The sequence below is a fragment of the Pygocentrus nattereri genome, chromosome 9 (assembly GCF_015220715.1).
Source record: "Pygocentrus nattereri isolate fPygNat1 chromosome 9, fPygNat1.pri, whole genome shotgun sequence".
NCBI lineage: Eukaryota > Metazoa > Chordata > Actinopteri > Characiformes > Serrasalmidae > Pygocentrus > Pygocentrus nattereri.
In genome coordinates this window covers 2,241,571-2,268,723 of record NC_051219.1, presented here as the reverse complement: position 1 = coordinate 2,268,723, position 27,153 = coordinate 2,241,571, and the positions used below count along the sequence as shown (strand labels likewise).

General features: G+C 47.3%; 3 protein-coding genes across 8 annotated transcripts; 1 reads left to right on the top strand and 2 right to left on the bottom strand.

Moving 5' to 3' along the window:
* Positions 1–444: 444 nt before the first annotated feature.
* LOC108412630 (acidic leucine-rich nuclear phosphoprotein 32 family member B-like) lies at positions 445–15,016 on the top strand. Of its 2 annotated transcripts, none has more exons than XM_037540979.1 (7): positions 445–610; positions 4,681–4,830; positions 5,176–5,298; positions 6,250–6,430; positions 13,432–13,529; positions 13,879–13,945; positions 14,699–15,016. In XM_037540979.1, exons 1-7 carry the CDS (start codon positions 557–559, stop codon positions 14,773–14,775), a joined length of 750 nt encoding a protein of 249 aa, XP_037396876.1. In that variant the 5' UTR covers positions 445–556; the 3' UTR covers positions 14,776–15,016. The 2 variants fall into 2 exon arrangements, with proteins under 2 accessions (XP_037396876.1, XP_037396875.1); XM_037540978.1 differs by having other exon boundaries at positions 446–610; positions 13,432–13,544.
* Positions 15,017–17,929: 2,913 nt separating this feature from the next.
* LOC108412635 (high mobility group protein B2-like) lies at positions 17,930–21,760 on the bottom strand. Of its 3 annotated transcripts, none has more exons than XM_017684743.2 (5): positions 21,602–21,760; positions 19,613–19,761; positions 19,360–19,511; positions 19,101–19,275; positions 17,930–18,365 (listed from the first exon to the last, which is right to left on the bottom strand). In XM_017684743.2, exons 2-5 carry the CDS (start codon positions 19,757–19,759, stop codon positions 18,189–18,191), a joined length of 651 nt encoding a protein of 216 aa, XP_017540232.1. In that variant the 5' UTR covers positions 19,760–19,761; positions 21,602–21,760; the 3' UTR covers positions 17,930–18,188. The 3 variants fall into 3 exon arrangements, with proteins under 3 accessions (XP_017540232.1, XP_017540234.1, XP_017540233.1); XM_017684745.2 differs by lacking the exon at positions 21,602–21,760 and adding an exon at positions 21,426–21,486; XM_017684744.2 differs by lacking the exon at positions 21,602–21,760 and adding an exon at positions 20,970–21,139.
* An 876-nt stretch (positions 21,761–22,636) lies between these two features.
* On the bottom strand, positions 22,637–26,891 carry LOC108412629 (high mobility group protein B2-like). 3 transcript variants are annotated; one of them, XM_037541462.1, is made up of 8 exons: positions 26,527–26,891; positions 25,047–25,235; positions 24,773–24,921; positions 24,596–24,636; positions 23,778–23,926; positions 23,519–23,649; positions 23,137–23,311; positions 22,637–23,046 (listed from the first exon to the last, which is right to left on the bottom strand). In XM_037541462.1, the coding sequence occupies exons 2-8, from the start codon at positions 25,191–25,193 to the stop codon at positions 22,768–22,770; spliced, it is 1,071 nt and encodes a 356-aa protein (XP_037397359.1). In that variant the 5' UTR covers positions 25,194–25,235; positions 26,527–26,891; the 3' UTR covers positions 22,637–22,767. The 3 variants fall into 3 exon arrangements, with proteins under 3 accessions (XP_037397359.1, XP_037397357.1, XP_037397358.1); XM_037541460.1 differs by having other exon boundaries at positions 25,047–25,195; positions 26,738–26,891; XM_037541461.1 differs by having other exon boundaries at positions 25,047–25,195; positions 26,527–26,890.
* Positions 26,892–27,153: the final 262 nt, after the last annotated feature.

Below are 27,153 nucleotides of genomic sequence, written 5' to 3'. Positions count from 1 at the left end.
ATCATCTCCTCTTTTTCTGCTCTCGGCGATTCCCGCATTAACAGCGCCGGAGAGTTCGGGTCATTTCACCGACTCGGTTCGTACGAACGAACGGTTCGATTCAGTGAATCGAATATTCGATGATTCGTTTTCCTCCGAGGAGCCGAGTCTCTGCTGATTCAGCCCCTGGCCACTTTATTAGAAACCCCTGCGTCCGCTCGCTGTACCGCAGCGGGGAACCTCCAGAGCTGTAGGTCCAGCGATGTGTGTGAAGTGGTCAGAATGAGTGAGTTGAATCTGGAACCTGTGCGTTCTAGCTTCAGCTCATTCGGTTGATTCACTTCTGTAGAACAACGTAATAAGAAACCGTAGAGGAGCCGCGCCGCCACGAGGTGGCGCCATTCCGCTAAACCCCCCCGATCTCAGCGCTTCTCCGCGGGGCTCCCGCAGGGCGGCGCTATTGAGCCCCAAAACTCATTCAAACCCCGCGGTTCTCCTCGCTGAGCTCGCCTTTGTGTGCCTCTGCCGCTTTGTCGAGCACCAGTTCGCTGAGATATCAGAGAAAAAGCTTCTTGAAATGGACATGAAGAAGAGGATCCACCTGGAGCTCCGGAACCGGACGCCCTCAGACGTGAGTGAAACCGGCCAGAGCCGCGAGGCGAGCGGCTTTAATCACTTTAGAACATTAGCTAGAACCCGCGGAGGGGCCGCATGGTGCTGGGGTCTCGGCAGCGGGCAGAACCGGGGTTTTCTGAAAGTTCTCGGAGGCCGTTTCGGGCTGCAGGGCGGTCGTCGCTCAGTGCAGCCCGGCTTCGCTTGACGAGGCTTCTTGTTTGAATTTTCCCGGTCTACCTTAAGTGGTGCTGCAGGTCCATTCTGCCGCAGCATTTAAGGTGGACCGGGGAAATTCGAACGAGAAGTCGGCGGAAAGGAAGCCAGTGTGCGCCTCGTTTTCCTTTGCGGTTCGGCTTTTCTCGCTTCAGTGCCGTTACCGTGGGTTTGGGCTGTGATGCAGACTGGCCGTTCAGTCGAGCCGACCCGAACCGAGCCGAGCAGACCAGCTCACACGGTCCAACTTCAGCGGCCGGCCACTTATCACGCCTTTACTGTGACACCCAGTGGCTTAAATCGGACCGATGCACGTTTTTAAAGCCAGAACCGTCGTTCTGGGGCGGTATGTGGAGCCCAAAGCTTCAGAACCTGTTCGGTACAGCTGGCTAACCTGGCTAGCGGTTAGCTTAGCCTGTTCCCGCCACACGGCTGTGGAACACTGGCGCTCGCGCAGCGGCTAGCGGAGCTAACCGGGCTAACTGAGGTAACTTTTACCCAGCCAGCAGCTAAAACTCCGCTTTCTGAGGAAAAATGTCATTTTCCTGCCGTAAACTTGTGTTTTTGCTCGGCAGTGGCCTTTAAAGTGTTTTCTGAACATCTTCGCCATCCGGTGAAGCCGAAACGTCGACTCTGATGTGGAGCTCCACCGAATTTCTGCACAATTCTGAGGCTGAACTCATTAAAATGTAATAAAACAGACGAACTGCATCGAGCCTGTAAGCGCCCGGTGCGTAATACCGCCATAAACACACTGGTTATTAACGCTGAGAGTGTTCAGGGTGGGTTTTTGCCATATTACAGATGAGAGCCGTTGTTTTTGGACGTTGGTCGCTGAAGAACCGCGTTATTCCGCTGACTGACGACTGGATCTCAGAGGGGAAGTCCACGCAAATCTTCAGATGGGAGATTGAGCGGTTTGGGTCTTCACAGTGGTGGTGATGGGATCCAGGCGTCGCCATGACTACAACACAGATTTAGACACTTTATTTACCATCCAGAACCACCAGAGAACCTACACGACTCTTCTGAGCTTATATGGAATGTCGATGATGGAAAACCGGAAAATCTGGAATAATGAGTTTTCTTTGGGGACTATTTTGCCGCACAGCGCCCTGCATGTCTCCCTCCACCATGAATGGAGTTGAAGTTCTCTAAACTCTCATAAAACAGCGTCTCAGTCATCAGGCAGTGAATTCAGAACCAGCTCATGTAGGAACTTTCTGTGAGGAGCTTTTAGAGGAACGTCTGGTTCCTATCACCACCACTGTGGACAAAAGGCCCTGAATGGCTGTTTACGTTTCAGCCACTTAATTATGCAGGATTTTTGGTGGAGTTCCACTTCATCTGAGGTTGTCGAGGGGTAAGTTGGTGGACTCTTTCATTCAGGACTCCAGGTTGTTTTGAATCGCTTATTTCTGCATAAAGAACATTTTAAAATGCCAGTGAGAAGATATTTAAGGCTTGAGCTTTGGCCCAGAGGAGACCGTGATCTGCTAATCTGATAACTACAGTACACTGAGAGGCTTGTTCAGGGTCTCCAGCCTGAGGTGAAGAACTGAACATGAAGTTTTCAGTGCTTGTTGAAATCGTTCCTGGCCCATCAACAACATGCTGTCTCTACACTGTCCTTCCTGCGAGGATGGGCCCTTAGATTGTGATATAAACGTGTTGTAGACTACACACAAACATGTCGTCGTGTTTTTAATCAGGTAGGCGTGCACCCACATGAAGTGAAACACCACATACACGCTAGTGAATACACACACCAGGGGGCAGTGAGCACACTTGCCCAGAGCGGTGGGCAGCCCTATCTACAGCGCCCGGGGAGCAGTTGGGGGTTAGGTGTCTTGCTCAAGGACACCTCAGTCACGTGCTGTCGGCTCTGGGGATCAAACTGGCGACTTTCCCTGACCTCCAGCCCATGAGAGGTGAAATCAGAGCTCGAAACCGCATCGGCGGCTCTCTTATCAACTCTGTCTCAATGTCCGAGAGCCCTGTGTCCTGGAAGAGAGCGTGGCTGAGAAGTCCCTCGTATCATCAGAGAACGCTGTACGTCACACGCGTCAGGCTCCAGTCTTCGCGGCCCGAAGCCCTACAGACTTCAGCTCACAGCCTCATCAAACGCACCTGATTCAGCTCATCAGCAAGGCCTCCGCAAGCTGAGTTCAGAGCACGAGACAGGAGTCCGCGCTGATCTCCAGCACTCCGGCCTGCTTGGTCCTCAGGTCGACGTGCCTGCATCCCATGGGCCGCTGTGCGTGACGGCTGAGGAGAAAAGGGAAACTAGGTTTGCGTTCGCGCTGAATGATGTGCAGATAGGCCAGGGCCTCTCTCTCCTCCGGCGTTCCTGTCTTCTAACACAATGTTGGAAGTGTTTTGTGCATCACATGCAGTCTGACGAGCCTGAATCCAGTGGTGTTCCTGAAATGTTGGTTTTAAAGCTTGGTCACGAAGCAGTGTTGGCATCCGGTTTTGCTGTGATTGAGCATCTCCTGATGTGTTTTCTGGTTACGAGGCCATGTCTGGACCCCCGAGGAACCTAATTAACAGGCCCCTTTTAAACCGAAGTGCTTGTTTTAGCAGGACAAGGCTGAATTATGCAGGACAGGGGATCTCCAGGCCCGGGGCTGCTATTAAACATGGGCCTGACTTCTAAACTGCTGTGAGAATGAAAATAATTCTGATTCTGTTTCGCACACTGATGTAATTCAGCTGTTGCTGTTATCAACCTCTTAAAGGGACCTTCACTCATTCAAAACGAGTCTGATCATTACTGCGTTTCAGGATGAATTTCCCCTTTAAGCCTGTAGTCTTTGGGCATGTAAAACTAAATTTAGATACGAACAGTTCATTTGTTATACCCTCCCTGGCCACTTTATTAGGTACACCTTGCTAGTAAAAGGTTGGACCCCCTTTCGCCTTCAGAACTGCTTTAATTCTTCGTGGCAGACTTTCAACAAGGTGTTGGAAACGTTCCTCAGAGATTCTGGTTGGTTATTTGAGTTCCTGTTGCCTTTCTATCATCTGGAACCAGTCTGCCCATTCTCCTCTGACCTCTCACATCAACAAGGCATTTTTGTCCACACAACTGACCGCTCACTGGATATTCCCTCTTTTTCGGACCGTTCTCTGTAAACCCTAGAGATGGTTGTGTGTGAAAATCCCAGTAGATCAGCAGTTTCTGAAATACTCAGACCAGCCCGTCTGGCACCAACAACCACGCCACGTTCAAAGCCCCTTAAATCCCCTTTCTTCCCCGTTCTGATGCTCGGTCTGCACTTCAGCAAGTCGTCTTGACCACCTCTACACGCCTAAATGCAGTGAGCTGCGGCCGTGTGATTGGCTGATTAGCTATTTGTGTTAACAAGAAACTGAACACCTAATAAACTGGCCAGTGAGTGTATATATAAACACGTGAAGTTTTTTTTAGCTTGTGTTTTTCTCTGTGGCAGATAAACAAACTTGTTTTGTAACCTGAAATACTCTGAATGCTGTCCACCAAGATTGCAGATCGCTCAGTGAAGTGTGGTCCATTCAGTATGCGCAGTAGCTGCGTTTGAAAAGGGCAGGGGGTAAGCCTGCGGTCTTGATCGGATGACTGCCGTTAGGTCTTGGTGGTCCGATGTTAATACGACGTTTAAACAGCTTTCTGTAATTGTGCTGATTTTAAAGTGTTATTTGGGTTATAGTAAGTTAAACGTTTTCATGTCGACGGTCACTTCTGGGCCACAGGTGAATAAAGTGGAGTGGAGTGTTCGGGAACGGGGTTGGAATGGGAGTGTCAGAACACCTCTCGGCCAATCACGTGTTAAGACTGAACTAACAAACTGGAGCCTTACTGACTCTCTCTCTCTCTTTCTTTGTGGTCAGGTGAGGGAGCTGGTGCTGGATAACTGTCGGTCAGACGAGGGGAAGATCGAGGGCCTCACGGCGGACTTTGTGAATCTGGAGTTCCTCAGTTTGATAAACGTTGGCCTGACGTCCATCGCTAACCTTCCCAAACTAGCCAAACTGAAGAAGGTGGGTGTGAGAATGAAGGTTCTCACCGAGACGTGGACTCTTTCATGATGCTTCTTTTCCAGCACTTGTTTAGGACGGTCTTGATTACTCTCTTTCTTAAATAAATAGATGGATTGAATTTTCCGTCCTCAGTAAACTGGTAGAGACTGCGAAAGTTTGAACACCCTCAATTTTACTGCACATTTTCAAGCACTGTTTCTGTTAATTTGTCCAGTTTGACATATTGGAACTACTTTATGTAAACTGAAGTTTTCTAAAGCTTTCCTTCCCAACTTGGCCGTTGGTTCTGGTCCTGGTGCGGCTCTTTAAGCTGTCCGTGGTGTGTGTTGTCTTCTCTCTGAGCAGCTGGAGTTGAGTGATAACCGAATCTCAGGAGGACTCGAGGTTTTGTCAGAGAAGCTCCCCAACCTCACACACCTCAACCTCAGCGGAAACAAACTCAAAGACCTGTCCACCCTTGAACAACTGGTGAGCCCTAAATCTCAAACCCTTTTAGGACAGAGGTGTTTATTCTAGAACAGTGGTTCTCAGCCCAGGTCCTGGAGAACCTCTGCTCTGCATGTCTTGGTGTTTTCCCTGCTCCCAACTCACCTGAACCAAACAGTTAACTAACAACTCCTTCCTTTGTTGAAGTGGGTGTTTTATGGAGGAAAACACTGAAACGTGCCGGGCCGGGGGTCCTGCGGGACCAGGGGTGGGAACCTGTGTTCTAGAATGTAAATAGATGTGATGTCTGGCGTTGTGTTTTCTGTGTATTCACTTGTGGGAAAAGGTTTCAGTGCCGTTGTAGGATATCAGTTTAAGATGGAATGATGGACTTTCTTTCTTCTAGTTTGTGATGACTTCGTAACCTCAACATCGAAGTGAGCACTATGCCCTCGTATGCAAAAGTCTGGGCATCCTGGTCTGTTTCAGATGGTGTCACTTTTCTAAGAGGGGTAGAAAAGTGAACACGTCCTCTAAAGAGAGCACACTCCTCCACACTTTAACAGTTACTGTTTATTTACTGGATTCAACATGAACAAGATGTGGAATATAAAGTTATGGGATACAGAATAGGCAGCTGAATTGAGGTAGCTGTGATGTGGTGGTTGGTTAGTGTAGTGAGTAACACCTCTGCGTTCTACACTGTAGACTGGGGTTCAATCCCCACCTGGGTAAACACCCTACACTATACTAATAAGTCTTGGGCAAGACTCCCAACACCACCTTCACCTGCCTGTGTAATGTGACCAAATTGTGAGTCACTCTGGATAAGAGTGTCTGCTAAATGCCTTAAAGGTAGATGTGATCTCTCTCTCTGTCTCTCTGTCTCTCTCTCTCTCTCTCTCTCTCTCTCTCTCTTATTCTCGTATCTCTATCTCGCTCTCTTATTCTCGTTCTCTCTATCTCGCTCTCGTTCTCTCTCGCTCTCTCCAGAGAAATTTAAATCGTCTGAAGAGTCTTGACCTTTTCAACTGTGAGGTCACGACTCTGGACGACTACAGAGGAAGTGTGTTTAAGCTCCTCCCACAGATCACTTACCTAGACGGCTATGATCCTGAGGACCGAGAGGTGTCTGACTCGGACGGAGAGGGAGGCGAGGAAGACGAGGATGAAGGTTAGTGCTGACACTTCAAAAGTCTGACAGAATATTACACAGCAAGAACTTTAACCAACAGTATTCAACGTATCTGTCCTGACTTTTAACCACAGTAATCAGTTCGCCCTTAATCGAACTTGACCATAAGTAATGTACACAGTCTACCATTAATCTACCTAAACCACCAATAATCTACACATAATCCATCCCAACCTAAACCACCAATAATCTACACATAATCCATCCCAACCTAAACCACCAGTAATCCACACGTAATCTCTCCCAACCTAAACCACCAGTAATCTACACGTAATCCATCCCAACCTAAACCACCAATAATCTACACGTAATCCATCCCAACCTAAACCACCAGTAATCCACACGTAATCTCTCCCAACCTAAACCACCAGTAATCCACACGTAATCTCTCCCAACCTAAACCACCAGTAATCCACACGTAATCTCTCCCAATCTAAACCACCAGTAATCCACACGTAATCTCTCCCAATCTAAACCACCAGTAATCCACACGTAATCTCTCCCAACCTAAACCACCAATAATCCACACGTAATCTCTCCCAACCTAAACCACCAATAATCTACACGTAATCTCTCCCAACCTAAACCACTAGTAATCCACACGTAATCTCTCCCAACCTAAACCACCAATAATCTACACGTAATCTCTCCCAACCTAAACCACCAGCAATCCACACGTAATCTCTCCCAACCTAAACCACTAGTAATCCACACGTAATCTCTCCCAACCTAAACCACCAATAATCTACACAGTCTACTGTTAATCAAACTTAACCACCAATAATCTACACATAATCCATCCCAACCTAAACCACCAGTAATCCACACGTAATCTCTCCCAACCTAAACCACCAGTAATCTACACGTAATCTCTCCCAACCTAAACCACTAGTAATCCACACGTAATCTCTCCCAACCTAAACCACCAATAATCTACACAGTCTACTGTTAATCAAACTTAACCACCAATAATCTACACATAATCCATCCCAACCTAAACCACCAGTAATCCACACGTAATCTCTCCCAACCTAAACCACCAGTAATCTACACGTAATCTCTCCCAACCTAAACCACCAGTAATCCACACGTAATCTCTCCCAACCTAAACCACCAATAATCTACACAGTCTACTGTTAATCAAACTTAACCACCAATAATCTACACATAATCCATCCCAACCTAAACCACCAGTAATCCACACGTAATCTCTCCCAATCTAAACCACCAGTAATCCACACGTAATCTCTCCCAATCTAAACCACCAGTAATCCACACGTAATCTCTCCCAACCTAAACCACCAATAATCCACACGTAATCTCTCCCAACCTAAACCACCAATAATCTACACGTAATCTCTCCCAACCTAAACCACTAGTAATCCACACGTAATCTCTCCCAACCTAAACCACCAATAATCTACACGTAATCTCTCCCAACCTAAACCACCAGCAATCCACACGTAATCTCTCCCAACCTAAACCACTAGTAATCCACACGTAATCTCTCCCAACCTAAACCACCAATAATCTACACAGTCTACTGTTAATCAAACTTAACCACCAATAATCTACACATAATCCATCCCAACCTAAACCACCAGTAATCCACACGTAATCTCTCCCAACCTAAACCACCAGTAATCTACACGTAATCTCTCCCAACCTAAACCACTAGTAATCCACACGTAATCTCTCCCAACCTAAACCACCAATAATCTACACAGTCTACTGTTAATCAAACTTAACCACCAATAATCTACACATAATCCATCCCAACCTAAACCACCAGTAATCCACACGTAATCTCTCCCAACCTAAACCACCAGTAATCCACACGTAATCTCTCCCAACCTAAACCACCAGTAATCCACACGTAATCTCTCCCAACCTAAACCACCAGTAATCCACACGTAATCTCTCCCAACCTAAACCACCAATAATCTACACGTAATCTCTCCCAACCTAAACCACCAGTAATCCACACGTAATCTCTCCCAACCTAAACCACCAATAATCTACACGTAATCTCTCCCAACCTAAACCACCAGTAATCCACATGTAATCTCTCCCAACCTAAACCACCAATAATCTACACGTAATCTCTCCCAACCTAAACCACTAGTAATCCACACGTAATCTCTCCCAACCTAAACCACCAGTAATCCACACGTAATCTCTCCCAACCTAAACCACCAGTAATCCACACGTAATCTCTCCCAACCTAAACCACCAATAATCTACACGTAATCTCTCCCAACCTAAACCACTAGTAATCCACACGTAATCTCTCCCAACCTAAACCACCAGTAATCCACACGTAATCTCTCCCAACCTAAACCACCAGTAATCCACACGTAATCTCTCCCAACCTAAACCACCAGTAATCCACACGTAATCTCTCCCAACCTAAACCACCAATAATCTACACGTAATCTCTCCCAACCTAAACCACCAGTAATCCACACGTAATCTCTCCCAACCTAAACCACCAGTAATCCACACGTAATCTCTCCCAACCTAAACCACCAGTAATTCACACGTAATCTCTCCCAACCTAAACCACCAGTAATCCACACGTAATCTCTCCCAACCTAAACCACCAGTAATCTACACGTAATCTCTCCCAACCTAAACCACTAGTAATCCACACGTAATCTCTCCCAACCTAAACCACCAATAATCTACACAGTCTACTGTTAATCAAACTTAACCACCAATAATCTACACATAATCCATCCTAACCTAAACCACCAGTAATCCACACGTAATCTCTCCAACCTAAACCACCAGTAATCTACACGTAATCTCTCCCAACCTAAACCACCAATAATCTACACGTAATCTCTCCCAACCTAAACCACCAGTAATCCACACGTAATCTCTCCCAACCTAAACCACCAGTAATCCACACGTAATCTCTCCCAACCTAAACCACCAGTAATTCACACGTAATCTCTCCCAACCTAAACCACCAGTAATCCACACGTAATCTCTCCCAACCTAAACCACCAGTAATCTACACGTAATCTCTCCCAACCTAAACCACTAGTAATCCACACGTAATCTCTCCCAACCTAAACCACCAATAATCTACACAGTCTACTGTTAATCAAACTTAACCACCAATAATCTACACATAATCCATCCTAACCTAAACCACCAGTAATCCACACGTAATCTCTCCAACCTAAACCACCAGTAATCTACACGTAATCTCTCCCAACCTAAACCACCAATAATCTACACGTAATCTCTCCCAACCTAAACCACTAGTAATCCACACGTAATCTCTCCCAACCTAAACCACCAATAATCTACACAGTCTACTGTTAATCAAACTTAACCACCAATAATCTACACATAATCCATCCCAACCTAAACCACCAGTAATCCACACGTAATCTCTCCCAACCTAAACCACCAGTAATCTACACGTAATCTCTCCCAACCTAAACCACTAGTAATCCACACGTAATCTCTCCCAACCTAAACCACCAATAATCTACACAGTCTACTGTTAATCAAACTTAACCACCAATAATCTACACATAATCCATCCCAACCTAAACCACCAGTAATCTACACGTAATCTCTCCCAACCTAAACCACCAGTAATCTACACGTAATCTCTCCCAACCTAAACCACCAATAATCTACACGTAATCTCTCCCAACCTAAACCACCAGTAATCTACACGTAATCTCTCCCAACCTAAACCACCAATAATCTACACGTAATCTCTCCCAACCTAAACCACCAGTAATCCACACGTAATCTCTCCCAACCTAAACCACCAGTAATCTACACGTAATCTCTCCCAACCTAAACCACTAGTAATCCACACGTAATCTCTCCCAACCTAAACCACCAGTAATCCACACGTAATCTCTCCCAACCTAAACCACCAATAATCTACACGTAATCTCTCCCAACCTAAACCACTAGTAATCCACACGTAATCTCTCCCAACCTAAACCACTAGTAATCCACACGTAATCTCTCCCAACCTAAACCACCAGTAATCCACACGTAATCTCTCCCAACCTAAACCACCAGTAATCCACACGTAATCTCTCCCAACCTAAACCACCAATAATCTACACGTAATCTCTCCCAACCTAAACCACCAGTAATCCACACGTAATCTCTCCCAACCTAAACCACCAGTAATCCACACGTAATCTCTCCCAACCTAAACCACCAGTAATCCACACGTAATCTCTCCCAACCTAAACCACCAATAATCCACACGTAATCTCTCCCAACCTAAACCACCAGTAATCCACACGTAATCTCTCCCAACCTAAACCACCAGTAATCCACACGTAATCTCTCCCAACCTAAACCACCAGTAATCCACACGTAATCTCTCCCAACCTAAACCACCAGTAATCCACACGTAATCTCTCCCAACCTAAACCACCAGTAATCCACACGTAATCTCTCCCAACCTAAACCACCAGTAATCTACACAGTCTACTGTTAATCAAACTTAACCACCAATAATCTACACATAATCCATCCCAACCTAACCACCAGTAATCCACACGTAATCTCTCCCAACCTAAACCACCAGTAATCCACACGTAATCTCTCCCAACCTAAACCACCAGTAATCTACACGTAATCTCTCCCAACCTAAACCACCAGTAATCCACACGTAATCTCTCCCAACCTAAACCACCAGTAATCCACACGTAATCTCTCCCAACCTAAACCACCAGTAATCCACACGTAATCTCTCCCAACCTAAACCACCAGTAATCTACACAGTCTACTGTTAATCAAACTTAACCACCAATAATCTACACATAATCCATCCCAACCTAAACCACCAGTAATCCACACGTAATCTCTCCCAACCTAAACCACCAGTAATCCACACGTAATCTCTCCCAACCTAAACCACCAGTAATCCACACGTAATCTCTCCCAACCTAAACCACCAGTAATCAACACGTAATCTCTCCCAACCTAAACCACCAGTAATCCACACGTAATCTCTCCCAACCTAAACCACCAGTAATCCACACGTAATCTCTCCCAACCTAAACCACCAGTAATCCACACGTAATCTCTCCCAACCTAAACCACCAGTAATCTACACAGTCTACTGTTAATCAAACTTAACCACCAATAATCTACACATAATCCATCCCAACCTAAACCACCAGTAATCCACACGTAATCTCTCCCAACCTAAACCACCAGTAATCTACACGTAATCTCTCCCAACCTAAACCACTAGTAATCCACACGTAATCTCTCCCAACCTAAACCACCAATAATCTACACAGTCTACTGTTAATCAAACTTAACCACCAATAATCTACACATAATCCATCCCAACCTAAACCACCAGTAATCCACACGTAATCTCTCCCAACCTAAACCACCAGTAATCTACACGTAATCTCTCCCAACCTAAACCACCAGTAATCCACACGTAATCTCTCCCAACCTAAACCACCAGTAATCTACACAGTCTACTGTTAATCAAACTTAACCACCAATAATCTACACATAATCCATCCCAACCTAAACCACCAGTAATCCACACGTAATCTCTCCCAACCTAAACCACCAGTAATCTACACGTAATCTCTCCCAACCTAAACCACTAGTAATCCACACGTAATCTCTCCCAACCTAAACCACCAATAATCTACACAGTCTACTGTTAATCAAACTTAACCACCAATAATCTACACATAATCCATCCCAACCTAAACCACCAGTAATCCACACGTAATCTCTCCCAACCTAAACCACCAGTAATCTACACGTAATCTCTCCCAACCTAAACCACCAGTAATCTACACGTAATCTCTCCCAACCTAAACCACCAATAATCTACACGTAATCTCTCCCAACCTAAACCACCAGTAATCTACACGTAATCTCTCCCAACCTAAACCACCAATAATCCATATGTAATCTCTCCCAACCTAAACCACCAATAATCTACACGTAATCTCTCCCAACCTAAACCACCAGCAATCTACGCGTAATCCATCCCAACCTAAACCACCAATAATCTACACACAATCATTAATCGACCTAAACTACCAATAATCCACACATCTACCCTGACGATAACAGTCAGTAATCTACAGTCTTGTTTATCTAACCTCCTCCTCCTTTATACTCCAGCTCCTCCTCTATGTGGGCATCTTTAAATGCTCCACTTTCTGGGGCAGATCTTTTTGTTGTGGCCCTTAAACGATGGAGCTTCATCTCTGTGGCTGCTCCAGCCCATCCTCCTCCAGAGTTAACGTCAGAATCTTCCTGTTTCCTCCGTGCTTTCATTCTTCTGTCCTGTGGTTATTTAGGTTCTTATGGTAAAGGAAGCTTGTGTGAAAGACGCTATAGAAATCAAACTCATTATTAACCTACCTCAATTTTAACCACTGAGTATCTACACATAATCCACCCTGACGGTAACCGGCAGCATTCGGCGCGTAATCCCACCCTTACGCTAACCGGCAGCATTCGGCGCGTAATCCCACCCTTACGGTAACCGGCAGCGTTCTGCACGTAATCCCACCCCGACGGTAACCGGCAGCGTTCTGCACGTAATCCCACCCCGACGGTAACCGGCAGCGTTCTGCACGTAATCCCACCCCGACGGTAACCGGCAGCGTTCTGCACGTAATCCCACCCCGACGGTAACCGGCAGCGTTCTGCACGTAATCCCACCCCGACGGTAACCGGCAGCGTTCTGCACGTAATCCCACCCCGACGGTAACCGGCAGCGTTCTGCACGTAATCCCACCCCGACGGTAACCGGCAGCGTTCTGCACGTAATCCCACCCCGACGGTAACCGGCAGCGTTCTGCGCGTAATCCCACCCTGACGGTAACCGGCAGCGTTCTGCGCGTAATCCCACCCTGACGGTAATCGGCAGCATCCCGTGCGTAATCCACCCTGACGTTAATCCGTCATTCACTGCTTCTCATGTTATTTTGTCTCTAAAGTGAACTCGGAGGGAGAGGAAGAGGACGATGATGACGACGAAGACGGAGAAGAGGAGGATTTTGATGAAGACGATGATGAAGATGCGGAGGAGGACGATGTGAGTGGGGATGAGGTAAACGGTCAAGATGCTTCTTGTTTATATTTTTGGCAGAAAAATAAAATCTGGGGGAATCTGGACTGGATGAAAAGTGAAAAACAGTTCTGAGTTTTGAGGCAGGACAATCTCTCTCTCTCTCTCTGTGTCTCTCTCTGTCTCTCTCTCTCTCTCTCTCTCTCTCTCTCTCTCTCTCTCTCTCTCTCTCTCTCTCTCTGTCTCTCTGTCTCTCTCTGTCTGTCTCTCTCTGTCTCTCTCTCTCTCTCTGTCTGTCTCTCTCTGTCTCTCTCTCTGTCTGTCTCTCTGTCTCTCTCTCTCTTTCTCCCTCTGTCTCTCTCTGTCTCTCTCTCAGGAGGAAGACTCTGGTCAGGAGGATGAGGTGGACGATGAGGATGATGACGAGGAGGACGATGAGGATGGTTAGTTGTCTTTTGTTCTTCTAGTGGGATTTTAAGCTCATCACTAACTTCATGTACTGTCTGCACTTCAGAGATCAGTTTCCTTTTGATGTTTATAGGATGTTATGACGCTGCAGCGCTCGGGAACCGTGGGTCAGTTTCCGTTAATAAACATGATGCGTTAGGAAAATGCAGCGATACTGAATATCAGCGCCGCGCTGAGCGGGGACTGGATGCAGTGACGTCTGTAGGACGTCCGTCAGGTCTTCCCCGTGTTCACCTGCGTCGTCGTCTGGGCACCCCGGTCAAATTGACCTTTAGACCTCAGATTGGATTTGTGTAATTTAATAAATGTGCTGTGTTTTTCAGTGAAATGTAATTTGACCGGGGTTGTCCAGAGCTTCGCGTATGACTGCGTCTGCGATGCACAAGTTTAAATGTAGAAATTTGGATTGGCGTCAAAGAGAAAAGGAACATTTTATTTCTAAGGGTTACGAATTCAGGAGTCGGAGTTTTTGTAGCAGATCAATCATTCAGTCAGTAATTTTTAAACGATTGTGCTGATTCTGAAGTGACTCTATCATCGCGCGTGTGGTCGAGTCACTGTCAGTATGGGAAACCGAGCACGGCTGGGCGTCACTACACGGCTTTTAAAACCTTAACAGCTTTATAAGACGGAGCGCGTCACACGCTTAACGGCGGCTTGTCAGGAAGGTCTTTTCACCGTGAGTTTGCTGTGTTGTTGATGTGTCGCTCTGACTCGTCTCCCTGCAGAAGACGAAGAGAACAAAGGAGAAAAGAGGAAAAGAGACCCCGAGGATGAAGACGAGGATGAGGACGATGAAGATTGATCTCCGTCTGGTGTCCGCCCGTGTGTGTGAGCGTGTGAGAGGTGTGTGTGTGTGTGTCTCGGTGCCAGTGGCGTGGTTTAATGCTTGCCAGTACAGAATTCCCTGCGCTGTTATTTTAAGGTCTGGACTCTTTTATAAGCTTCTCCTCCCGTTTTATACTCGTTTTCGGCTTCGCCGCTGTTGTATTTTTTTTCTTACGTCAAAACCAAATGAATTTTTGTAAATAAAATCTTTTCTATTAGTCCCGCTGTCCTGTGTGCCGTGGTTTGTGTAAAGGACGCTCGCGGCGCTGCTCAGAAGGTTCTCGTCGTTACGGTGGTAAATCGGTCACGGTAAGGCTTTTCCAGCGTCGGCGGGTCTTAAACGCCTCTTAACGGAGATTACACTCATCGCTGCTGTCGGAACAAAACCTCGCATCTCCAGTTTAGTCGTTTTTCAGTTTAACTTGATCTGAAAATTTCATGAAGAATGGGCCAAAAGTAACGACCTGGAATGGCTCGGAAAGACGTCCGGTTCCATTGACTTGCATTGAAACTACAGTGTGTTTTCCTGTAAACTTTCCGTTTTGGAGATGTTTTAATCCGTTGACGGCGATATCCAGATGCAGCGCAGCTCAGGCTCTTTCCTGTTACGGTTCACTGGATTGAGGATTTCCGATAATTTGTTCCGACTTGGCGAATTTATTTTAATATTTATCGTGAAAATGTGATGCGACACTTTTGCCATATCGTCCATCTCCAGCTTAAAGGACGCCGCATTCTTCCCTCCGAATGCAAATACTACACCTACAGGTGGTTCCTCAGCTGTTCTTCAGCCGAGAAAACACCCATAGAACCCTTTGCATGATTTAAGAAGTCTTTGCGTGGTGAGATGGTTCTTCCGTTTGATGGAGAACGTGCTCTATATGGTTCTGCAAAGCACCAAAAAGCATTTTTTTGTTTTTGCTGACAAGCGTCTAACAGTAGAACCCTCTTCTGTATAGGTTCTACATAAAACCATCTGTAGCACATTCACACTCATTTGTCCGTCAGTCTGAAGAACCATTTAATGATGCAGCAAATCCTTTGATCATGCAAGGGTTCTTTGAGTGTTTCTGGTTCTATATAGAACCACTTTCTTTAGTAAAGAACCACCGAAGGTCTTTTTAAGAGTGTACAGTTGATGTTTGTTGGGGGTGGAACGTCAGGAGGCTCTATCTCACACAGCGCAGTAGAACTGTAAATGCACCCACAGTAAAGCTTCATATTCATATCCATATTCATGCTTTTATCAATATTCAAACACAGCTGTTATTTAATCTCATAAATATTCATGTTTACTGGGAAACACGGCGGCGGTTTTTTTCTCCATTTCCTTCCTTATGTTACAAACTGTCTCAGTAGTAATAATAATAATAATAATAATAATAATAATAATAATTTAATAAATCAGAAGTAGAAGGACGGTTCTCGTTTAACGGTCGTGCTGTTGAGCTGACCGATACAACACAACTAAACAGTGATGAAACGGGTCAGGCGTCTTTACAGTGGGGGTGATGGGAACCAGGTGTCGCCATGACTACAACACAGATATAGACACTTTTATTCACCACCCAGAACCACCAGAGAACCTACACGAGTCTTCTGAGCTTATATGGAATGTTGATGATGGAAAACAGTGGAAAATCTGGAATAATGAGTTTTCTTTGGGGACTATTTTGCTGCACAGCGCCCTGCATGTCTCCCTCCACCATGAATGGAGTTGAAGTTCTCTAAACTCTCATAAAACAGCGTCTCAGTCATCAGGCAGTGAATTCAGAACCAGTTCATGTAGGAACTTTCTGTGAGGAGCTTTTAGAGGGACGTCTGGTTCCCATCACCACCACTGTGAGGAGCTTTTAGAGGGGGACGTCTGGTTCCTATCACCACCACTGTGGACAAACTGCTCTGAATGATCCTGTTTGTGGCTTCATTAATCCTGAAATGGTGAGTGAAGTTCTCCTTTGGGTGAAGATGGGAGCGTTTTGAGAATACAGGCTGATGTGAACGGCCTCTCTTAAAGACGCTGTTATCAGCCAAATTACAGCGAGATCTTCAATGAAACGCCACCGACCTTACAAACCAGTCCGGGACTAGACTCTTAAAGGAGATGGCGCTTCAAGGGTTCTTTAGTCAGGAAAATGGATCCATAGAACCATAAACACTCAGTGTGTGGGGCAGTTATGGGCTGGAGGTCAGGGAACCAGCCCTGTGACCAGAAGGTCAATGGTTCGATCCCCAGCGCCGACAGTTTGACTGAGGTGTCCTTGATCAAGACACCTAACCCCCAACTGCTCCCCGGGCGCTGCGGGTTGGGCTGCCCACCGCTCTGGGCAAGTGTGCTCACTGCCCCCTAGTGTGTGTGTGTGTGGTGTTTGACTGAACGGATGGGTGAAATCCAGAGCTGAAGTTTCCCTGCTGTGGGACTAATAAGGGTCACTTAATCTCAGAGAACCCTTTTTCGTTTGATTAAAAGGTTCTTTGCATTATGAAAGGTTCTTCAGGTCGATGGAAAATGTGCACAGACTATGTGTTGTCGTGGTTTTATGTTCTGTTAGAAATTTGACACCACAATAGGAGAACCCTCCACAGCACATTGTCCATCAGTCCAAAGAACCCTTTAACCATACAAAGGGTTCATGACTGTTTATGGTTCTATATATATTTTTTTTTTTAAGAACCCTTGAATCACCACCTTTGAGAGGGCTTCATCCGTAAGGGAACCGGTCCCGAGGGTCCGTGTGAGGGTCTTTAACAGTAACTTAAACTGGATGCTAAACAGCCAGACCTACACAGTGAAGATCAACAGAAGTGCGTTCTCTCTTCTGCCGCTTGATGGACTCGAGATGGTCTGGTTGACTGCAGCGTGAAAGTGGAACACTTCTAGAACAAGTGGCTATATCTAGTCTTGGAGTAACGGTTCTACACAGCACTTTAGAGGACTGACTGTCGCCTCTGTTTGTATGAATTTTGGCCTCATGCAATCGAAACCATTAAAAAGTCTTTTCCCCAGTTTACAGCGATTGTCCATGAACACCTACCACATCAGGGCCTGTGAAGCCCACCAGCTTCTCAGAAAAGACCACCGGTCTAAGTTTAACCTGGAGAGCTGTAAGTCAACCACGCAACAGATTCCATGAAGAGTGCATAAGAACACAGCTTTATTATTAAAAAAAAAATTAAAATAAGAAACGAAACGAAACAAGGACTCTACGCTTTCCCAAACAAAGACTCTTATAAAAATAAAGAAATCAGAACCACTGCGCTTCAAGGTTATTGCTTACACTGAGTTAAAAAAGAAAATCAGAGACAGCTTCCCACACGACTGTACACAGATCCTGAAACGACGGACAGCAAAACAACGACCCCACCGGCGCACTCTGCCAGCTCCGCCCTCTACTTGTCGTCATCGTCTTCATCCTCCTCCTCTTCGTCCTCCTCCTCGTCTTCGTCCTCGTCTTCGTCCTCGTCCTCGTCGTCGTCGGGGTCTGCCTGGGCTTTCTTGGTGGAGCCTGTGGGTCGGCCGGGTCCCCTTTTAGGAGCTCCGCCTCCAGCGCGGTACGCGGCCACGTCCTGCAAAACACGGACACGGTTTAAGCTCCAGAGACGCATGTCAGGCCAACCAGTGATACTCAGACGGTGATGGTGGTCCGGGTGGGCAACGTAATCACACTAGATCATCAGTACATTTACTGGAACTGTATTAGTTTAACCGGAGATTTTTCAAAAGTTCTGCGTTAAGAGGCCAAGATGGAAGTCATTCAGAGCGGATTGGTGTGAAACACTGTTCTAGATAACCTTACCCCATAGAGCTGTTCACAGTGGTGGTGATAGGAACCAGACTTCCCCTTCTAAAAGCTCCTCACAAAGTTCCTACAGGAGATGGTTCTGAGTTTTGGCTTAAAATGTGTTATAATCAATTTATTCCTATGTATTTATGGTGTTGGGGGGGGGGGGGGGGGGGGGGGGTGTACATTACAGGTGTTCTACGGTTTTCCCCCAAATCTACCACCAACATTACATATGAAAACCTCAGAAGACTTGTGTATCGTGGTGGTGGTGGTTCTAGATGGTAAATAAAAGGTCTATAATTGTGTTATACTCATCAGGAGCTCTGGTTCCCATCACCACCACTGTAAATCGGTTTCTCTACAAATGAACCGTTTCACATCAAACCAACCTGAATGACCACCACCAAGCCATGCAGGCATCTAGAAAAATTGGTGGAACTGCCCTTTAAAGTACCGTTCCTCCGCAGGTGAAACTAATCCAGAGAGGGAACGAGAACAGAACGAAGCAGAACTTCACCTTCTCATACTTCCCACGCAGCTGGACAGCCTTCTGGTCGAAGGGCGCGCGGTCCTTCGTGCCCAGCTTGGACCACATCTCTCCCAGCTTTTTGGCGATTTCGCCGATAGTCAGGTTGGGATACTCGCTTTTCACCGTGGGTCTGTGTTCAGAGCAGAAGATAAAGAACGCTGACCTGCAAAGAGAGAGAGGGAGAAATCGGTCAACTCTGACGATGGACTGAAGAACGGGTCGTCTCTGTGCTGGGGGTACGACTCACGGGGGTCGTTTGGGAGCGTTGGGGTCCTTCTTCTTCCTCTGCTTCTTGCCCATGCCCTTCGGGGGGACATAGTGCCTCATCTCCTCGTCGTAGCGAGCCTTGTCAGCCTTCGCCAGGTCCTCAAACTTCTTCTTATCTGATGGAGTCAGAGCCTGCAAACACCACCCACAGAGCTCAGGACATTCCCAGCCTCCCGCAGCAGCTGAAGACCACCAAGGCTTTGAATTTCAGCGTGTGTGTGCGCTAGACTCACCTTCCACTGTTCCGAGCAGCTCTTGGAGAACTTGCTGAAGTTCACCGGAGTGGTGGGGCTTTTCTTTTTGAGCTCATCCCTGCAGGACAGGACGAAGAACGCGTACGCAGAGGTCCTGCCTTTCGGCCTGTTGGCGTCTTTCACCATGACTGGGAAAAACAAGAATAGAGAACTACAGTTTAAAGGGCTTGCATGTGAGAAGGTAGAACGTGTGAGGTTCTACGCTGCTGTTGTGCTGAGTTACGCAGTTATATAATGTTGTAAAGTTAATCAAACTCAGATTTTCTATTTTTCTGTTAGACACCACTAGTGTGACTAACACACTACACTGACGTGACTGTTCTCCAAGGGTTCTTTAGTGAAGAGAACGGTTGTATTTAGACACATGATATCCATATAGAACCTTTTTGAAAATGGCTCTGTACATCACCAAAAAGGGTTCTTCTATGGTCACACTCTCAAAAGTGATGGTTCTTCAAGAGCTCTCTAGGAAAGATGATGTTTCTATGCAGAACCATGAACACTCAAAGAACCTCCTGCATGATTAAAGGGTTCTTTGCATCATTAAACAGTTCTCCAATCTGATGGAAAATATTGTATATGGTATAATGTACAATAGAACCATATGGAAAAGAACCATTTAAGCATGAAAGCAGTTATTTTTTAAAGGGTTCCTTTTACAGGGTTCCAAAAAGGTTCTTCTGTTGATACAAGCAGGTGGAACCTTTTTTTGGGTACAATATAGCACCATTTTCAAAAAGGCTCTTAACAGAACATGTTCTCCAATCTGAAGAAGCCTTTAGCCATGCATAGCATTTCTTAAGTGTTCATCTTTCTGAATAGAACCGTTTTCCTTACTGAAGAACCCTAAAGTACCGTCTTTTTAAAGTGTGTAAATACGATGTCAAGCTTAGAACAGAAGAACCCTGTTCAGAAAGGCTCTAGCGCATATACACCACCATATACAGCGTTTTCCATCAGTCTGCAGAACCAGGTCACCGTGGGAAGAACCATTTAAGCATGACGGTTCCATATATGCCCAAAAAGGGGTTCTTCTACTGATACAAGCAGGTAGAACCCTATTTGGTGCTAGCGTTATATAGCACCATTATCACTTATAGAAGAGTACATTCTACATCAATCCGAAGAACCGATAAGCCATGAAAATAGTTCCCCACAGAACGCCCCCTCACTAAAGAACCCTCTTTATATAATCTAGATATATATTTATCCATCTATTGATGAGTGAGGTCACTCGGTTTCAGCCATTCGGCTCGAGACATCGGAAATATCATCGTCCAGCTCAAACAAGCCGCGGACCAAAGTAAACAAAGTGAGAACAAGTAATGCCTAGAACCTGCTCTTCTGGTTCTAAAAGCGGGTTCGTCGTCGTTCTGCCGGGGTGTACCGCCGTGGACCCGTGTGTTCGCCGGGTCTGCGGTCCAGTTCGCGGGAACGCCGGAGGATAAAGTCGCGCTTCAGGCTCCGCGGCTAATGCTAATGCTAACCTGACTAGAACAATGGCCTCTCCTATTTTCTTTCCCGCTTTTCCATCCCCCAGCGGAACCGCTCGCGCCGACGAGGCCGAGGAATTCCGCCGGTCCACCTTAAACGGCGGAGCGGCCGCCTTCTGGCGCCACAGGCCTGAGGAGCCAGAACGAGGCTGCTGCCCGATTTAAGGTGGACCGGGGAAATTCGAGGTTAGCCGAACGGCTAATGCGTCATAAACGCACTCGGATACGCGTATAACGTCTCAAAATCACGCGCAGACGTTTATTAAGCCTTTATAAGACCCCAAACAACCCAAATCTACCGTTATGGGCCTCGGCGGCGGGCTTTGTGTGCGCTAGCTGCGGCTAACGAAGCTACGCGGCGGATTTTTCCTTTTTTTTTTTCTTCTTTTTTTTTTGTTTTTGGCGAGCCCGTCCTCCCCCGCTCCCCGACACACACCGCCACCACGACCTCGGTTCCGAACCCAGACGGAAATACCTGGTTCTTTCAGGGCCGAGCTGAGCTGAGCTTCGATCCGCGGAGTGAGGGCAGCTTCACCTCAGCAAGCCATCAAACTTCAGCGCGCGGGGCGAAGCGCTCGGTTACTACGGCAACAGGCTGCCGTTGTGCTGACGGCGCCTATCGGGCTACTTTTGAAGATCAGCCCGAGCGATGCCATTGGACGAGCGGGCCCGTGACGTCGGCGCGGCCGGCGGGTCAGGACCGAGTGTGTACACAGCGGTTCTCCTCATACATGCGGAGCAAGGAGACGCCGCGAGGACAAAAGTATTGGGACGCCTCCAAATCGCCCACTGGGGCTTTCATGTTCATCTGGCTGGCCGAGAGAACGCTGCCCTGTGAAAGGCCACAGCAAGACAGGCTCCCCGGAGAGCGGCCGAGAGCACAGCTCTATTAAAACACACAGCACCGCAGAGAAACCTCCCAGAGGAGGACCTCATGAAGAACATCTCTCACTTTAACCGCACCGCTGCACACAAACCCTGAGACAGTGGGCCAGACCAGCGGCAGCACCGAGCCCACAGAGTCCGGCCACAGGAATCTGACCACCACACTACATGTCCACGGTACCGTCTTGGCTGGAGAGACGTCTCGGCGTACGCTGATGGACTAACATGGGCTAAAACACATAAAACAACCCAAAACTCAGACTCACTTCAGCTCAGCTCAGCTGCTTTTCTCGCATCTCCAGCAGGAAACTTTTCTCTGAAAGAGGAAACTCATCTTAGCGAGTTTTTAGCGTTTCAGATTAACCGGATCAGGAAACCAGTTGGACTGATTATAAACACTAATCAGTCCATCCGTCTCCAAATTATCGATGTTCGTCTTAAATCTCTCTCTTTGCCGTTTCGTAGCTACTAGCTGGGCGAGGCTGTCGTCTGTGTTGCTATGGTGACCAGCCGTCTGCGCTGATCTTCAGGGTTAAAGGGTGAATCAGCAGTTCTACATTAACTCCAGCGTTTAAGACCATTTACTGTTAAACTGTGTTGAAGGATCAGCAGAGCTTTATTTTACTGTAGAGGAGGATTATTTTATTATTACTTACTGATCTGATTCAGCTGTGGAGCCACAAGGGGGCAGTGAAAGAGCTCGGACTGCCGAACGGCTACACACACAGTTAAGTAACCCTGCACAGTTCACACAGTTCAAGTCCTCTCTTTATCCTCCTCCTCCTCCTCTTCGTCCACCAGGTCGTCGCTGTCTTCATCCTCTTCGGCCTCGTCCTCATCCTCCATGTCGTCATCAACTTCGTCCTCCTCCTCATCTTCATCCTCTTCGTCCTCCATGTCGTCATCGTCACAGTCGTCCTCCTCGTCTTCGTCCTCTTCACCCTCAGGTCCTGCCTGGGCTTTCTTGGTGGAGCCTGCAGGTCCGCCGGGTCCTCTTTTAGGAGCTCCGCCTCCAGCGCGGCACGTGGCCACGTCCTGCACAACAGGGACACAGTTCAGGCTCCAGAGACGCATTACAGTCCTACTGCAGAACCACACTGGAAACAGAACGAAGCAGAACTTCACCTTCTCATACTTCCCACGCAGCAGGACAGCCTTCTGCTCGAAGGGCGCGCGGCCTTCGGTGTCCAGCTTCGACCACATCTCAACCAGCTTCTTGGCGATTTCACTCAAAGAGAAGTTGGGATACTCGCTTCTCAGCGTTGGTCTGAGTTCAGAGCAGAAGATAAAAAACGCCGACCTGCAGAGAGAGAGACAGAGAGAGAGAGAGAGAGAGAGAGAGACAGAGAGAGAGAGAGAGAGAGATAGAGACAGAGAGAGAGAGAGAGAGAGGGAGTGAGAGAGAGAGAGTGAGAGACAGAGAGAGAGAGAGAGAGAGAGAGAGAGATCACTCTGCTCTGATCTGATCTGATCGTCTTTGCACAACAGTTGTGAGAACATAACTTACGTGGGTTTTTTAGGAGGTTCCTTCTTCCCCACGTCTTTTGGGGGAACGTAGTGCTTCATCTCCTCCTCGTAGCGAGCCTGGTCAGCCTTCGCCATGTCCTCAAACTTCTTCTTCTCTGATGGACTCATGGCCTACAAAACACAAGGAGCGACACTGTCCACAGAGCTCAGGACCCTCCCCACCATCCCGCTGCAGCTGAGGACCACCACAGCTTTGAACCTTCACTAGAGAGACTCTTAGAGACACGTGCTGGACTCACCGTCCACTGCTCTGAGCAGTCCTTGGAGAAAGTGCTGAAGTTCACTGGACTGGTGGGGCTTCTCTTTCTGAGCTCATCCCTGCAGGACAGGACGAAGAACGCGTATGCAGAGGTCCTGCCGTTCGGCCTGTTGGGGTCTTTCACCATGACTGGGAAAGGGAAGGTGTATGTAAGAGCATTAAAGGTTCAGAGCAGCAAGCTACAGTTTAAGGTCTGCTGTTCACTGGACTTTTCTGTTACGTCACCATGGGAACACGCGAGCTCTACGCTGCTGTTTTAAAGACCGCTGTGTCCTGTCGCCCTATTAGACATCGGTGGTCACGTGTGATGAGTGGTGTCTAACAAGCTAGTCTCAGAATAGGGAAGACTTTGCAGACAGGAGATTCACACTCTGTAATGTTTTCTGGGATTCTCAAACACTAGAGGGCGCTAGCGAGTGAGTCCAAAATGAATGGCTTAACACATATATATAAACTTGAGCTATAGGAGTTTAAAACAGCGCCTCATGTACGTTCCAATGAGCCAATGAGCTGCTCCGCTCGCCCATCAATCAGCACTCAGGAGCAGTAAAGCCCACCTCCTGCTGCTTAAAACCCGTGGCTGTAGAGTAAAGGAAGCGTACAGGCACCGTTTCAGTAGTGAAAGACATCCGTCTGCTTTCTAAAGGAAAGCTCTGTGTAAGTGATTAGAGACCATTTTAGCACTTTGTCACCGTTTAGCTCCATTTACTCCATTCACTGAGGATCTGCTGATTGGATATATAACGAGGGAAATAGGAAGAGGCCTCCTCATAAACTGCCTCTAATTAAGGTACTTGCTTTTCACCGTGGGTCTGAGCTCAGAACTGAAGACAGAAAACCTGGAGAGGGGGGGGGGGGGGGGGTAGAGAGAGAGAGAGAGAGAGAGAGAGAGAGAGAGAGAGAGAGAGATCAGTCCTAGGTCTGACAAATGAAGTAGAAGAAATCTTGAATAAGCCCTAAACAGACATAACTCACGGGGGTCGTTTGGCGGTCCTGGGGTCCTTCTTCTTTCCCTTCTTCCCCACGTCTTTTGGGGGAACGTAGTGCTTCATCTCCTCCTCGTAGCGAGCCTGGTCAGCCTTCGCCATGTCCTCAAACTTCTTCTTCTCTGATGGACTCATGGCCTACAAAACACAAGGAGTGACACTGTCCACAGAGCTCAGGACCCTCCCCACCATCCCGCTGCAGCTGAGGACCACCACAGCTTTGAACCTTCACTAGAGAGACTCTAAGCAGGTGCTGGACTCACCGTCCACTGCTCTGAGCAGTCCTTGGAGAACGTGGTGAAGTTCACTGGACTGGTGGGGCTTCTCTTTCTGAGCTCATCCCTGCAGGACAGGACGAAGAACGCGTACGCAGAGGTCCTGCCGTTCGGCCTGTTGGGGTCTTTCACCATGACTGGGAAAAAGGTCTGGGCTCAGTGAAACATGTACCCAAGCTACAGACACACAGGGCAGGTCACCCTGCCTGAGTGGGTATAATACTGTAAACTAACTGCTGCATTTGACTTCTCAGGTCTGATGCTCTGAAATACTGACAGTGTAATCCCGAGTATCTGCTCCTTCTGAGGCCTGTTCAGTGATGGCTTTCTGAAATGGACACTCACTGAATTGGTGTATTCCAGGTCCTTTAGTGATATGTTGGGATATAAACTCATATAATTGCTCGTATCAGGTTCTAAGGTCCTTTCAGGCTTAATACTCTGAAATATGAGAAGCTGTAACTGTTGATAATGTAATCGTGTGTGATTGTTGTACTTCAGGCCTTTTCTGTGATAAAAAGAATGTAATCTTGTATAATTACAGCGTTTGGGGCTTTTCAGTGAATATACACTGAAATATGAGCCTCTCTCTCTCTCTCTCTCTCTCCCCCTCTCTCTCTGTATCTCTCTCTCTTTCTCTATCTCGTATCTCTCTCTCTCCCCCTCTCTCTCTGTATCTCTCTCTCTTTCTCTATCTCGTATCTCTCTCTCTCCCCCTCTCTCTCTGTATCTCTCTCTCTTTCTCTATCTCGTATCTCTCTCTCTCCCCCTCTCTCTCTGTATCTCTCTCTCTTTCTCTATCTCGTATCTCTCTCTCTCCCCCTCTCTCTCTGTATCTCTCTCTCTTTCTCTATCTCGTATCTCTCTCTCTCTGTATCTCTCTCTCTGTCTGTCTCTCTCTCTCTCTCTCTATCTCTGTACCCCCCCCCCCTTGTATCTCTCTCTGTATCTCTCTCTCTCTCATCTGTCTCTATTTCTCGTCTCTCTCTCTCTCTCTCTCTCATCTGTCTCTCTCTCTCATCTGTCTCTCTCTCTATCTATCTCTCTCTCTAAGTCCAGCTCAGGATTGGTTCCTAGTTGTATTATCGTTAGCATCTCCGGCTATTTTCCCGGTCCACCTTAAGTGGTCCTGCGGTTATTAGAACGCCGGAGCTGCCAGAATATAAACTACTGCACTATTTAAGGTGGAACGGGGAAATTCCGATAGGAAGCCCGAGGAGCGTTAGCTAAACAGCTAATGCTACAAAGCGTTAACCGACATATAAACACACAGACGCGCTTATAACTGTTTTATATCGCACACAGATACACACCCAGCCTGTTATAACACCCCAAACAACCGAAACCCGCGGTTATAGGCCCCGAATCCGAGCCTCTGGTGTGCTAACCGGCTGGGCGGCTTATAACCGCTCATAAACACGAAGACGGGGCTCCGGCGCTAAAGCGGAAGATCTGACCGGGGACCGACCTGGTTCAGCTTCAGTCCGGGGACAGGCGCTGGTGTGACCCGGCACGGCGGGGAAGCAGGGCTGTGTCAGCGGGGCCGAAGTCGGCTTCTTGTTCGAATTGTCCCGTTCCACCTTAAAACGCCAGAGCGCAACCGCTGCACCATTTAAGGTGGACCGGGCGGGAAACTTCGAACAACAATGTGCCAAGTGTGCTGCCAATGTGTTTCTCACTCATCATAAATAAACTGTAACCCCCAAAATGTGTCTGGCGTGGCAGCTGGAGCTCTTCTGTATGTTCAGGAGGCTTTTAGACCAGCTTTAGCTGCTTCACCACCACCTGCTGAGCTGGAGAGGCGAGAGAAAACAAGCCAGACCCCCCAGTCCTGAGGGGCATTCAGTTCCACTGAAGATACAACACGTGGACCCCCTCCTGATCACTGGGTTAAGGTGTTAGAGCACACGTGGCTCTAGATTAGACACTTATCCAGTTCGTGGATTAACGTGATCTGAATTTGTTCCACTGCGCATGCGCCGTCATTCAGAGTTACTCTGGCAGCAGCGCTCAGCAGAAGTTTAGGCCTGCAAATGTTGGAAAAGCAACACATCCCACCTTTAAAGACTTTATGCACATCGTATAGTCCTAAAAA